The sequence below is a fragment of the Thermobia domestica genome, chromosome 7 (genome assembly GCF_964235325.1).
Source record: "Thermobia domestica chromosome 7, izTheDome1.hap1.1, whole genome shotgun sequence".
NCBI classification, from domain to species: domain Eukaryota; kingdom Metazoa; phylum Arthropoda; class Insecta; order Zygentoma; family Lepismatidae; genus Thermobia; species Thermobia domestica.
In genome coordinates, this window is record NC_137460.1 from 47,586,664 (window position 1) to 47,602,865 (window position 16,202).

At 35.6% G+C, this 16,202-nt stretch overlaps 1 protein-coding gene across 3 annotated transcripts in view; it reads left to right on the forward strand.

The window, feature by feature from the left end:
* Positions 1-16,202, forward strand: part of LOC145690060 (folylpolyglutamate synthase, mitochondrial-like) — a 74,113-nt gene that overhangs the window by 37,790 nt on the left and 20,121 nt on the right. For 2 of the 3 annotated variants that reach the window (XM_081764574.1, XM_081764573.1), the window contains one exon: positions 690-835. The exons of the other annotated variant lie outside the window; for it this stretch is intronic. In XM_081764574.1, coding sequence (XP_081620700.1) covers positions 690-835 — 146 coding nt within the window. The remainder of the gene's footprint in view (positions 1-689; positions 836-16,202) is intronic. 3 annotated transcript variants of the gene reach the window in all.

Consider the following 16,202-nt stretch of genomic DNA (forward strand, 5'->3'; position numbering starts at 1 on the left):
TATTGTTCAAATATGTACGTAATGGTATTGTACTGCCCCTTAATGATAGAACGTCCAAGCATTCGCCCTTCCGGTAGGACGATACCGTACCTCTGCTAGTGCGCGAGAAACATCGTGCCAGCAGGACTTGAGTATGGTTATATGTTACGATCATAATATTCTATTGTGTTATATTCCGTTATGACTCTGTTTTGTAAATGTATTTATTAGTCACAATATAGTAACACTACCAGTAGAAAAATTAATAAAGAATAAGAAACATCACATTACATTTTCAAAATATAATATTACCAATGTCTTTGCTGCGGATATATACTGTATTTGAGTACAAATAATAAAATATACTACACTTATTTATAAAGTAAATATAATAAAGTACACTCACTCACGTGTTCTAAAACAGACTTGGCATCAAAGCTAATAACGAAGGAACAATGACATGAAATTGCACCAATCAGATTCTCGCTAAAGGTTGTGTATGTCTGCTATATCGAAGCTCAATTACGTCCTGATGGCAGTACGAGAAATTTCACAATTTCAGTGCGTACTACCCGTAAGACGCTATGTCCTTCCGGTAGGACGCTCGGACGTTCTATCATTAATGTGAACGTTAGCTCGTTGGAGCCAATAGAAAGTAAATAAATAAAAATAAAAAAAAAATAATTTTATTATTTTCGTTCTGTCCGTAGGAGTGATGAAGTTTACAGTATTCTTGTCTTCAATTCGACCAGACAGAGAGACCCAGCACAACTCCTTGGTCCACTGATGACTTGTGGCTTCGATTTGGTGGCCTTTTGTCCGAATCTTGTGACCAGTACTGTGGATTCTCGATCAGGTTTTTGGGCTTTGCATGTTTTCACTGGTGGGATGAGGAGAATGTTATGTTGCTTTTATAACCATACTTAACAATTAATATCGAAACCGGAAGTGGTAGTAGATTTGTCACTTCCGGTTTCAGTAGAGAGTTAAGGATGAAGATGAAATAAATTGAGACGCTTAATCAATCACAGGAAACGCTTATCACTATCTATTACCGTTTTTTTATCTATAGTGATCAACGTTAAAACTTTTCTTCCACTTTCGGTTTAAATATCATGTCCATCAAACGAAAACTATTTCTAATTTACGACCCTCTACATTCTGGTCAAAATTGGAGATCCATTTGGTAGTTTTTGAGACTTTTTGTCTCCTTGACGAGTGGACACACGGACAGACAAGGTAAATACATGAAGTTCTAGTAAACCAAACTCTTTACGAATAAAAGAATACATGCAGTAAATTAAGAATGAAAGAAATGAATACATGCGTCTTTTTCAGTACCAGAGCTACGAGGCATGTCCGAAAAGTGAGTACTGTTTTGAAAAAAAAATACTAAAACTGGTTTGTTCAAACTAAATTTATATTTTTACATAACAGAGCACACCTTAAACTATTTTTCGATGTAGTTTCCACCAATGTTCAAACATTTGTTATGGCGGATTACGAGGTTTTGTGCTGACATTGTCGTTTAAAACTTCTGCTTTATGGGAGATCCTGTGTGCCGTCACTCCGTTGATTGTTGTTTCTATTCTGGGGTGACAATGCAAACCCACATTTCGTCACCAGTCACGATTTGGTTTAAAAGATCCTCTCCTTCCTCGCTGTAACGGGTAAGGAATGTCAAAGCACTTCCGAGTCGTTTGGTTTTGTGGTCGTCAGTGAGCATTTTCGTAATCCAGCTCAACCGTACTGGCATCAGTGGAGAGACAATTTATCAGTGAAACTAGCGCGCATACGCAGAGCGCTGACACTAGCCTGCAGCGGCGTTCAAACGAAACTGTGCGTACTTGCCAGACATTGGAGGATGTTTCGTTGAGGAAGGTTTGGACGAGTTGGTCACCCACTCTGACAAAGTGTTTGAACATTGGTGGAAACTGTTAGGTAGTCAAGAATTGAACTGTGCCAATGAAGATTTCATCCATTTATGAAGTATTAGGCATAACAACCATTACTTGATTAACCATGTATATTTATCTAAAATATAATGTAGAGTCGAAACATAATATATAGAAAACCTTACGTATTCTTGTAACATTATAATTATTGTATTTATAAGTAAAAACCATATAGAAATATAAACGAATAGACACAAATTATGACATTTACTTTACGAATAAGATCTGCTCATTGTAGCCCCATTGCTGTTTCACTTCCTCTTCTAATCTTCACCAGCATAGACAATACCTTTACTTAAGAAACATTTTTGATCAACCATCTATTTATTGCATTGCATTTCATCCTAACAGAAACTATGTCGAAAAATGTTTAGTGTGCTCTTTCATGTAAAAATAAATTTGGTGTTAACAAACCTGTTTTAGTGTTTTTGTTGTTGTTGTTAAAATGGTACTTACTATCCGAACACGCCTCGTATAATTTTTAAAACGTTTCAGATAAATATTTTAATTTATTTATTTCTGTCAGTTGGTGCAGGTAATTGAAAATCCATATTCTACTACACGACAGCCGAATTGACTTGCTTAAGCTTTCGGTGAAAATTAATCATGCGAGATATGTTGACAAGGTTCTGATTTTAGTAACAAGTTGTAGCACATGTTATGTTATAATAACACAATAATAAGAAATATTTGTATATTCGATTGTATACAAGGGGCCGCGGTGGCTCAGTGGTAGAGCGTTCACCTCTGGTGCTTAGGGTCCCGGGTTCGATCCCAGCCCCCGCCAAATGAACTTTGTGGTGGACAAACACCGTGTGCGTGGGTGTTCTCGGGGTTCTCCCGTTTCCTCCCACTTTCTTCATATATTCCACCATTTCATTCATTACTCATCATCACCGTCTACTTTAGCCTCACCGACATAACCATGGGACGTAAAATTCAAAGACTTTATTTAATTTCATCCGATTGTATCCATTTTGTGTTCCTGTATGTTATTTGTAGTTTCCATAATTCACCATGAATTGACATATTTCAATGCTGCTTTGCTGTGGCTTAAGTAGAGCGAGATTCTTTGTGCAAGAATATCCAAATTTATCTATTAACCATGGGATTTGTTATTGTGAAGTAAAAAGTTTACTAGGATTGGCATACATTTTGAACCATCTGTATCTTGAAGAATTATTCAGTATTGCACTTTTTTTTTTCTTTTTTTTTTTACCCTGTCTAAATCTGGGAAATTTGTCAAATTCAGGAATAGAGGAGGAATATCAGACATCGTTCCAATTTATCTTGTGGTTTCTTATTACCTTCACGAAGATCATTTGATGTATTAGTATTTATTACTTAAGGTTACTGTGCCCACCCCCTTGTCCAAGCACTTCGCCTTTTCGCCACCAGATGCTCACTTTTTCATTTAGCAATCACTACTGGAACCTCTACTGGGAAGAACTGAAAGATCGTACCGCTCAGTTTGAATGTGTTTAGGATACCCACACTTGAAGTGGGCGGGGAGAGGAATCCAACAGTTTTTTTTTTTCCTTCGTGCACCTGCAGTCAGTCAGAGTCTATTTTTACAAGCCGTGTTGTTCAGCCGTAGGGCAAAATCTCAACCATTGACGGGTAACAGAAATCTTTTCTTTTTGCAGGTAGGAATAGAGTTTTTGTACGAAAAACGTGAATTAGGTTGCAGAGAACATCATTCGCATCGCGTTCACAATGTTCTTTTCTTTTTTTTTTCGATTATTACCAGAATATGAGATAAAAAACCTAAATGGTTCTTTGTATACAGAAAACAAACAATACCAATATTATCTTACATTTCAGTATTATATGATTTTTTTTCCTGAAGTGTATGATGCTTGAAAAATGGATAGAATGAATTTTGATTTTTCTATTTGTCCCTATCCTGAGTAGAGAGAATGCTGTGGCGCAACTAAAGGGCCTCAGAGCCCGCAACATTGAGAAGCCCATTTCAGTTTCGAAGTTAAACTTTATAATGTTAGGATGTTAAAAATTATGTGATGTTCCAACTATATCTCATTTTTACCTGTGAAGACGGTAACACCTGAGCGATTATTTAGTAAATTAAATGCCAACAAAACTTATACTGACCAGCGAAAACATCATGACCACTCGCTACTTTTTGAACGAAATCATTGTGCAGAGATAAGAGCTACAAGGCATAACACAACCGCGCGCCAAACGTGACAAGAATCTCACTCGATTAGTCAGTGTGGTGCTTGTGCCTTGAAAGGACGACGATATATTAGGGTGAGTAAATGGCTGGGAGCTTCATTTCGGAAACAGCACGACTTGTCGAGTTTTCGCGATCTGCCGTGCTTATGTATTTCAAAGGTGGGAAAAGAACAGTGAAACCAGCATAGAACCAAACAACAAAAAGTGGGGCAACTACACCTCATTAAAAATGTCGGATGTCGTAGACTCTCGAGGTTGGTACAGCAGAATAGACGAAAACTATAGCACAATAATAATAATAATAATAATAATAATAATAATAATAATAATAATAATAATAATAATAATAATAATATAATATAATAATAATAATATAATAAAATAATAATAATAATAATGTGCATTTTTTTTGCATATGAGCAAGTTGTGACTCACTAGATAGAACATAGAAAGTCAAAACTGTTCTCTGTAAATTTTACGTGACTCATGGATGTGGATAGAGGGGGTCCGTTTAACATTTTTGCGGGCAGGCCCATTCGTCCTTACTTACGCTACTGAGAGGTAAGGTAAAATAATAACACCAACATATATATAAACTCCTGGCGCAACAGTCCCTTGTGATCTGAGTCTGCAGCGGGCTTATGTTAGTGGTCAGCACAACTACACCCAACGTAGCCGGCTGTCTAGATTGAAGTCCGCTATCTTTTAGTTTCCCAACTTTTCTCTCGATGTTTGGTCAACACAGCAATGTTTGAGTGCCACACCGGGAATTAAACCCTGAACGACGCACACCGTATCACTTTCGCTAATCTTTTGGTAAAATTCAGGTTAGGGTGGTACTGAATTAATTTTGGAATATGCCATTTCTCATAAGGCAAAGTTCAAAAGTATTGTGACATAATTAAAAAGCTCATTATCAACCACATGTTCTTGCCTCTAATATCACTAAAAGTTTTCGAGATATGTGTCAAAAATGGTTGAAACACTTGAAGTTAGTTTAGTAACTTGAAGAAGATAGTGGCCTTATACATACATAATTGCTCCAATTTTTATTTTTATTCTTCTTTCTCGTAAAGAAATACAAAATCATAATTTCAACCATTTTGGTACATTTTTCATAATTTGAAGGGCGAACAGCTGGTTTCTTTCCTTACGTTTTGAACTTGGGATTTATATTCTTCTTGTCACTTATCGTGAAAGTCATATAATGACATGGGTCCCAAAGCTAGAATATATTATGCGACAGATGTAATGACAATTTCATCTCTCAAGATCTATTAAATTTGACATTTATTGAACGATAGCGGTTTTATAATAGGAATAAATTTTTCGCAATAAGGTGCATATAGTGGTCGTAAGAAATGACAAAAGCTACCATTGACCTTTGTAGTTTGACTGATGTTTTTTCAATCATGGTCTTCCCCTTATATTTTGTAAAGGACAGTATAATTTTAATTATCTTGACCTAATTTCCTAAAGCCTCTCATTCGTACGCTAAAAGAAAGATTTTTATTTTTTATATATAAGAATTCAAGGAATGCAAATTTATTCAAAATTCGTTTACAATTAAAGTCGGCTAAACAGATATTCCTTCGAGATTTCTGTATTTTGAAAACAAATTCACGATTTCAGTTCTTTGTCTTTACTTGTTTCCATGTTTTTTTTTTTTTTTTTTTTTAAATATCAATACTGTATGATCAATTCCAAGAATTATTTTAGTTCCCCGGTAAATCCATTTATAACAAGCTCCAAATACTGCTACAATTTTAATGTGGTTTCAGGAGAATCTGCATATCTCATCCTTTTGTTACTCTCTATATATTCATCTACCATGTAAACAAACATCAGTGAAAGAAAGAGGCTGAGAGCTAACACGTGCTTCGTGAGGAACGTTGTCATTCCTTTCACTGATATATCTAGAGAGTCTAGTGTTGCCACGAGACAAGACGAGATTTCTGGCTGTGTCGTCTCGTCTAGAAAAGATCTGCCCGTCTCGTCTCGTATCGAATGGTTCTGTCTCGTCTCGTACCAACACCAGAAAGGCTGAGGTCCACAAAAAGAGCTGTTATACCAAGTGGTTAAAATTACAACTTTTAACCAAGTTTTGTTTGGTAGCACAACACACAACACGACTGCAATCTTCCAGCAACGACTGCTTAGATTCGACTGAACAGTAATTACTTCGATAAGAACATTTGTCAATACCGTCAGTACAGTCGAAAGGCAAGATTTCCCCATTTATTCTGATATACTTTTTTCAGAACCCCTGGCGCCACTTCAACAAATAAGGAGGCCTATGTAACTTTCCCATTTAAAAAATGGTTTAGCTTCGAATAACATCATAAAACAATAAAAAAGATAAATAATGTTGTCAAATCAGCATCTTTTCAAAACTCAGTATCGAGAAAGGCTGACACGTTTCTGTCTTGGTTCGGAACGAGATAGACCATGAAACAATAGTTAGTTACTGATAAAATTGCCACTTCTACGCGTACTTCTATAACAGGATTTTTATACGTAGATATCTCCACCAGCCCCGGAATAAAATCTTCTGAAACACTGACCTCAATGAACGCTTTACATTTGTGTTTGAATCTGGAGCACTATCACAAAATAATTAAACTTGAATCGATTGAAAAATGGAAGTGAAAGCTGTTTGTAAGAATCATTTTTAAAAAATTCTTTAGGTATTCCTATTCTTTGTAGGATTTGAAACATTGAATTATTTCGATCATTTGAAATAATAAAAGATGGTATACATTTCGAAGGCAAATAATTTATTCCGAGTCAATAAATTTTTAAGCAAATTCAGAAACTGTGTTTGTATTTTTCGAGACACGAAACGAGACATTTCACAAAACGTTTCGTATTGTATCGTGTCCCGCTTCAAAGAGTCGAGTCCCGTCTCGTTGGAACACTAAGAGAGTCTTACGCATTCTCTTTCCAAGAAAGTGAAAGTTGAAAAGCACATTCAGTCAATTGTTATCATAGAATATACTATGGGCATAGCCACTGATGTGTAGAAAGTGACACAGGAGGAATTTGTTCTTATTGAGCCCTTGGCGAGTTGGAGCTGTGGGGCTCTATTATTTGGATTGGAAACATTGGTTCAAAATATTTTACATTTAGCATACATATATACACACACACACACACACATATATATATATATATATATATATATATATATATATATATATATATATATACACGTACATGTGTGTTACATATACTTTAATTAATGTGTGGACCTGCGGACAAGGTATAGTTCGCCCGCCCAAAAAAAAAACGCCTCTGGGGGGTGGGTTCGAAGCGCACTCCTGAAACATAGAATTATGCTAATCGTAATCTTCTGAGATAGACTACCCCCCGAGGAATAAGTAAATAAATAAATAAAAATAGTTTCGTAATGTTTATCTTCCGTATACGAGTAATTGAAAAATTTTACTGCCTCAACAATGAGAGCTGTATACAGGTGATTCTGCGTTCCTGGCGGAACTTCCCTAGTTCCGGCCCAAACTTTCACACTATACCCTCTTTCGGCTCTCTCTCCCACGGTAGTTTTAAGAATTTTTATCTATTATCTATTCCCTTGGAGTAACTGTTGCTCTGTATTTTCACGGGCTTGCAACCGTCGGAATGAATATCCTGGCTGCTTATTCAGCATGCAATAGATACATGCAATAACAATCAAATCTCACACAAACTACTCTAGCCATCAAATATTTTAACATGGAAAGTTCTTTTACGCAACGTATTTCGTTTGTTTAAAAAATGAAATCTTTGAGTTTTACGTCCCACGGTTATGCCGGTTAGGCTAAAGGAGACGGTGAGGATGAGAGATGAGTGAAATGGTGGAATGAAGAAAGTGGGAGGAAACGGGAGAACCCCGAGAAAACCCACGAGCACGGTGTTTGTCCACTGTCGTTTGTTTAAAATGAAATAGACCTAAATACAACTTTTTTTAAATGTTCTTCTGGAAATTCGATAGCGACATCGCTCACATCAAAAAATGAGAGAATTAGTGCTCTGACAATCTGGTAGAAATACAACATGCCATATATACACATTACTGTGATATATTGCTATTTATTCAATGATTATTTTGCTTTGAGCTTTTTTTACTCTCCAGGGTACTCTTCAAGGGTATATAATTACTCTTCACTTATGTCGCGAAAAAATATTCAGCTTGCAAATTTATTTCGAGAATTTCTCATTCCCTAATACATGTTTATTCTCTGAATTTGTACGTACAGCTGGCAAACTTACATAGAATCTCAACAGAGTTCAAATGTGAGGTGTCTGCTGGGAAGCACAGGTCAGTTGTATGGGAGGGGCTTTCAGAGTGCAATTCTAGGAACACTGTGGGCTTTTAGAGTGTAATTCTAGGAACGCTGTAGGGGGCCATCTCGCTCCACCTGAGACCAAAAAAAAATCTGGAGGCACACAACTAGTTCACACTGGTTATAAAACAGGCGCAACAAAGTTCTGACTGAAATATGTTTATTATTATTATTATTATTATTATTATTATTATTATTATTATTATTATTATTTACTATTCCATTTTCCGAACAATAACATTTACCGACGACCTGTTAGCCCCTCCACCACAGCCACCATGAAAACAAATTCAATCGGAATTTGTCCAGCTCGTTTGATCACGAATAATTATCGTTTGATCCCAACGCATACTGATGTATTACACACAATTTGGCTAGAGCTTGTTAGCCCTTGATAATCGACATGTATCATTCCATAGATATTTCAATCGTAAATAGGTAAGCAAAGTTTGCTTAGTTTCTGGTAGCAAGTATGGAAAATAGTTTACTGTTTATTTAAAAATGGAGGCCTCCAACAATGAAACTAACAACAATATGAGAAATCGACATGTACCATTCTCTAGATATCTGAATCGTAAATATGTCAAGTTTGGTCAGCTTCTGGTAAAAAGTATGGAAAATAAAGTGAATCGTTTAACAATGGTAGTCTCCAACAACGTAACTAAAACAATATGTGAAATCGACATGAACCATAGGATAGATATTTCAATCTTACATAGGTACGCAAAGTTTGGTCAGTTTCTGGTAGAAAGTATGACAGATAAAGTTTATTGTTTATTTAACAATGGTGGCCTCTAACAATGAAACTAACAAATGAAATGAAAATGAAATCTTTAAGTTTTACGTAACACGATTATGCCGGTTAGGCTAAAGGAGACGGTGATGATGAGAGATGAGTGAAATGGTGGAATGAAGAAAGTGGGAGGAAACGGGAGAACCCCGAGAAAACCCACGAGCACGGTGTTTGTCCACCACAAAGTTCACTTGGCGGAGGCTGGGATCGAACCCGGGACCCCAAGCACCAGAGGTGAACGCTCTACCACTGAGCCACCGCGCCCCCCTTGAAACTAACAACAACAAGTGAAATCGACAAGTACCATTTCATAGATATCTAAATCGTAAAGGAGTGTGCTAAGTTTGGTTAATCTGTGGTAAAAAGTATGGCAGATAAAGTTGATTGTTTATTTAACAATGGAGAAATTCAACAATTATTTATTGAACAATGGTGGCTTAAAACGATAAAACTAACAATAATATGTGAAATCGACAAGTACCATTCCCTAGATATCTCAGTGGTAATCCGATTGGTGTGCCAAGTTTGGTCATTTTCTGGTACAAAATATAGCAAATAAAGTTGATTCTTTATTTAACAATAGTGGCCTCCAACAATGAAACTAAGAACAATATGTGAAATCAACACGTATTATTTCCTACATATTTCAATCTTAAATGGGTGTGCAAAGTTTGGTTAGTCTGTGGTAGAAAGTATGGCAGATAAAGTTAATCGTTTATTTCACAATGTAGAAATCCAACGCTTGTGTATTGTGGTCTTCAACAATGAAACTAACAACAATATGAGAAATCGACACATACCTTTCCCTAGATATTTCAATCTTAAATGAGTGTGGAAGGTTTGGTCAGTTTCTGCTAGAAAGTATGGCAGATAAAGTTGATTCTTTATTTAATAATGGTGGCCTCTAACAATGAAATTAACAACAATAAGTGAAATCGACACGTACCGTTCCATAGATGTCTCAATTGTAAATGAGTGCGCCAAATTTGGTTAGTTGTAGTAGAAAGAGTGTAAGATAAAGTTGATTGTTTAGGTAACAATTTAGAAATTCAACGATTGTTTATTTAACAATGGTGGCCTTCAACAATGAAAGTAACAACAATAAGTGAAATCGACACGTACCATTCCATAGATATCTCAATCGTAAATGAGTGTGCCAAGTTTGGTTAGTTTGTGATTGAAAGTATGGCAGATAAAGTTGATTGTTTATTTAACCATGGAGAAATCCAACGATTGTTTATTTAATATTGGTGGCCTCGAACAATGAAACTAAAAACAATATGTGAAATCGACTTGTACCATTAAGTAGATATCTCTGTGCAAATCCGATGGGTGTGTCAAATTTGGTCAGTTTGTTTTAGAAAGTATGGCAGATAAAGTTGATTGTTTATTTAAGAATAGTGGCCTTCAACAATGAAACTAACAACAATATGTGGAATCCACACGTACCATTCCCTAGATACTGCAATCTTAAATGGATGTGCAAAGTTTCTTCATTTTCTCGTAGAAAGTACGGCAGATAAAGTTGATTGTTTACTTAACAACGGTGGCCTCTAACAATGAAACTAACAACAATATGTGAAATCGGCACGAACCATTCCATTGATATCTCAATCGTAAATAAGTGCTATACGTTTGGTTAGTTTGTGGTAGAAAATATGGCAGACAAAAGTTGACTGTGTACTTAACACTGGAGAAATCCAACGATTCTGTATTTAACAATGGTGGCCATCAATAATGAAACTAACAACAACATGTGAAATCGACACATAGCATTCCGTAGATATTTCAACTTTCAAGGGGTATGCAAAATTTGGTCAGTTTCTGGTAGAAAGTATGGCAGATATAGTTGATTGTTTATTTGAAAATGGTGGTCTCTAACAATAAAACTAACAACAATAAATAAAATCGACACATACCATTCCATAGATATCTCAATCGTAAATAAGTATGCCACGTTTGGTTAGTTTGTAGTATAAAGTATGGCAGATAAAGTTGATTGTTTATTTAATAATGGAGAAATCCAACGATTGTTTTAAAATGGTGGCCTCGAACAGTGAAACTAACATGTGAAATCGATTGGTACCATTCAGTAGATATCTCTGTGGTAATCCGATGGGTGTGCCAAGTTTGATCAGTTGATCCCTAAATATTTCAACCTTAAATGCGTGTGTATAGTTTGGTCAGTTTCTGGTAGAACGTATGGCCATTAATGTTGATTGTTTGTTTAACAATGGTGGCCTCTAACAATGAAACAAACAACAATATGTGAAATCGACCCATACCATTCCATAGATATCTTAATCGTAAATGATTCTGCAAATTTTGGTTAGTTTGTGGTAGAAAGTGTGGCAGAAAAACTTGATTGTTTATTTAACAATGGTGGCATCTAACAATGAAAGAACAACAATATATAAAATTGACACGTACCATTCCCTAGATATTTCAATCTTAAATGCGTGTGCAAAGTTTGGCCAGTTTCTTTTAGAAAGTGTGGCAGATAAAGTTGATTGTTTTTTTAACAATGGTGGCCTCTAAGAATGAAACTAACAACAATAAGTGAAACCGGCACGTACCGTTCCATCGACATCTCAATCGTAAATGATTGTGCAAGTTTGGTCAGTTTGTGGTAGAAAGTATGGCAGATAAAGTTGATTGTTTATTTAATAATGGAGAAATCCAACGATTGTTTAACAATGGTGGCCTCGAAGAATGAAGCCAGGGGCGGATCCAGAACCGACTTATGGGGGGGCGGTGGGTTGTCATACTGCTACTTTTAAGGGCTCCAAACTTTGGGATGGGTTTTATTTATATATAAAAAATAAGAAAATTTCCTCTTCTGGGGGGGGGCGATCGCCCCCCCCCCCTGGATCCGCCCCTGAATGAAGCTAACAACAATATGAGAAATTGATTGGTACCATTCAGTATATATACCTGTGGTAATCAGATGGGTGCGACAAGTTTGGTCAGTTTGTGTTAGAAAGTATGGCAGATGAAGATGATCGTTTATTTAACAATGTAGAAAACCAACGCTTGTGTATTTAACAATGATGGTCTTGAACAATGAAACTAACAACAATATGAGAAATCGACACATATCTTTCCCTAGATATTTCAATCTTAAATGAGTGCGCAAGGTTTTGTCAGTTTCTGGTAGAAAGTATGGCAGATAAAGTTGATTCTTTATTTAACAATGATGTCCTCTAACAATGAAACTAACAACAATAAGTGAAATAGACACGTGCGGTTCCATAGATGTCTCAATTGTAAATGAGTATGCCAAGTTTGGTTAGTTTGTAGTATAAAGTATGGCAGATAAAATTAATTGTTTATTTAAGAATGGAAAAATCCAGCAATTGTTTGTTTAACAATGGTTTCCTCGAACAATGAAACTAACTACAATATGTGACATCGACAGGTACCATTCGCTAGATGTCTCTGCTAATCGGATGGGTGTGCCAAGTTTGGTCAGTTTGTTTTAGAAAGTGTGGCCCATAAAGTTGATTGTTTATTTAACAATGGCGGTCTTCAACAATGAAACTAACAACAATATGTGAAATCGACACGTACCATTCCCTAGATATTTCAATCTTAAATAAGTGTGTAAAGTTTGGTCAGTTTCTGGTAGAAAGTACGGCAGATAAAGTTGATTGTTTACTTAACAATGGTGGCCTCTAACAATGAAACAAACAACAATATGTGAAATCGACCCATACCATTCCATAGATATCTTAATCGTAAATGATTCTGCAAATTTTGGTTAGTTTGTGGTAGAAAGTGTGGCAGAAAAACTTGATTGTTTATTTAACAATGGTGGCATCTAACAATGAAAGAACAACAATATATAAAATTGACACGTACCATTCCCTAGATATTTCAATCTTAAATGCGTGTGCAAAGTTTGGCCAGTTTCTTTTAGAAAGTGTGGCAGATAAAGTTGATTGTTTTTTTTAACAATGGTGGCCTCTAAGAATGAAACTAACAACAATAAGTGAAACCGGCACGTACCGTTCCATCGACATCTCAATCGTAAATGATTGTGCAAGTTTGGTCAGTTTGTGGTAGAAAGTATGGCAGATAAAGTTGATTGTTTATTTAATAATGGAGAAATCCAACGATTGTTTAACAATGGTGGCCTCGAAGAATGAAGCCAGGGGCGGATCCAGAACCGACTTATGGGGGGGCGGTGGGTTGTCATACTGCTACTTTTAAGGGCTCCAAACTTTGGGATGGGTTTTATTTATATATAAAAAATAAGAAAATTTCCTCTTCTGGGGGGGGGGCGATCGCCCCCCCCCTGGATCCGCCCCTGAATGAAGCTAACAACAATATGAGAAATTGATTGGTACCATTCAGTATATATACCTGTGGTAATCAGATGGGTGCGACAAGTTTGGTCAGTTTGTGTTAGAAAGTATGGCAGATGAAGATGATCGTTTATTTAACAATGTAGAAAACCAACGCTTGTGTATTTAACAATGATGGTCTTGAACAATGAAACTAACAACAATATGAGAAATCGATACATATCTTTCCCTAGATATTTCAATCTTAAATGAGTGCGCAAGGTTTTGTCAGTTTCTGGTAGAAAGTATGGCAGATAAAGTTGATTCTTTATTTAACAATGATGTCCTCTAACAATGAAACTAACAACAATAAGTGAAATAGACACGTGCGGTTCCATAGATGTCTCAATTGTAAATGAGTATGCCAAGTTTGGTTAGTTTGTAGTATAAAGTATGGCAGATAAAATTAATTGTTTATTTAAGAATGGAAAAATCCAGCAATTGTTTGTTTAACAATGGTTTCCTCGAACAATGAAACTAACTACAATATGTGAAATCGACAGGTACCATTCGCTAGATGTCTCTGCTAATCGGATGGGTGTGCCAAGTTTGGTCAGTTTGTTTTAGAAAGTGTGGCCCATAAAGTTGATTGTTTATGTAACAATGGCGGTCTTCAACAATGAAACTAACAACAATATGTGAAATCGACACGTACCATTCCCTAGATATTTCAATCTTAAATAAGTGTGTAAAGTTTGGTCAGTTTCTGGTAGAAAGTACGGCAGATAAAGTTGATTGTTTACTTAACAATGGTGGCCTCTAACAATGAAACTAATAACAATAAGTGAAATCGACACGTACCATTCCCTAGATTTTGTAACGTCCATTAACCAGATTATATCCGTTTTTGCTTAATTTTTGAATTGTTCATTTTATTTTTGATTGTTTTAATTTTATTAGTTGCATATGTTAACATTGGTGACGGTGGCGCCATCTACCGTTTTAGACACAAACTATTTGGACGTAATGAATAACCTTAAGAAAAGGCATTCATAATGATTATAATAATGCAATAATGATTATAATAATACTTTTTAAAGTTGAAATCAATTATTATCTTAGCTTGATCAAGTCCAGTACACTACCTAATACGGATATTTCTTACATTAATTTTATATACGAGTTTGCTTCAAAATAATGATTGCTAACTTCGGAATTTTTCATTGTGACTTTTTAATTTTTCTAAGTAAAATATTTTATATGCACTCATTTATTTATTTTTTTTAAAGTTAGTTTTGGATAAAAATAATTGTATACATTGTTCTTAAAAATAATATCTGACAAAATCAACAACTTTTAAAGAAGAATTGTTTGTCAAAACTCCTTTTTATATATTTATCGTGCCTGTCCGTGTGTCCGTCCTTTCAAAAGACAAAATTTCTCCAGAACTACTTGATGGATTACCATCAATTTTGAACAGGATGTAGAGGGGTGAAAAGTTAGGAATCGAGTCCGTGGATAGACGTGATATTTTAAGTTGTCGAAATCAACTGTTCCTGGTTTTAATATAGGTCACTGTAAAGCGAAAATGATAATAGATAGTGAGGAGTAGTCCTCTTCAATCAATTAAGCATCCCAAGAAAACATTTTATATCCATCTTTAACTTTCAACTAAAACCGGAAGTGATATAAATTCACTACAACTTCCGGTTTGAATATTGATCTACATAGATCAAAAATTATGCAAGATAGCGAGAAGTGTTTTGTTGGAATCGATTTAACGTTCTAAGAATAAGTAACAGGTTATCTCTTAATCCTCTGTTTAAACCGAAAGAGGCAGAGATCAACTACTTCCGGTTTTAATGTCTGTCGGTGTAGAGTAAAAACGGTAATAGATAGCTAGAAGCGGTTTTCTGCAATGAAGTAATCATCCCAAGAATATATTTCATTTCCACACTCTCCATTAAAATCGGAAGCTTTAAAGGGCTTCTAATTTCAATATTAGTCCAGAAGATATCGCGCTATACCAATTAAATTGGTTTACGTGGAGAGGACGTGAGACGATTATTTGTTCGAGCTACACGCAGTTCTATAGCTGGAATGAACGTTATACAAATGTTTTTTTTTTCTATCGTCTTAAATATTGATAAACGATATATCGAAGTATATTCTTTTTTTTTTTTATTACAAGTAGAATAAAATGCTTAAATTAAAAAAAATAAATATCCATCGATGTACGAGGTGATGTATGATAAGTTCCCAAACTTCTCTCTCCCAATTTTTTTTTAATTATATTTGTCTTGTATTTTTTTTTTTTTTTTTTGTTTGTTTGTTCGAATTTTCCATTACACCGCCAACCTAATTTTGTGTCTCCATTAAAATGCCGATCTAACTCAATAAAACTTCTTAAATCTCTGTCACCGATCACTCGCAACCTAGTTAATGAAGTGTCGAAACCCAAATATTTCATAACATACAAAGAGTGAAAAAGTGATTGACTGGACCGGGACTGGAACCCGAGATCTCCGGCATACCGTGCCGATTGCGTTAACCACTACACCACCCAGTCCACTTCCCACAACAACCAAACACACTCTCATTCTTGTAGTCGGTGTTCTCCACTCAGACCACACTAAATGTAATACAAGCC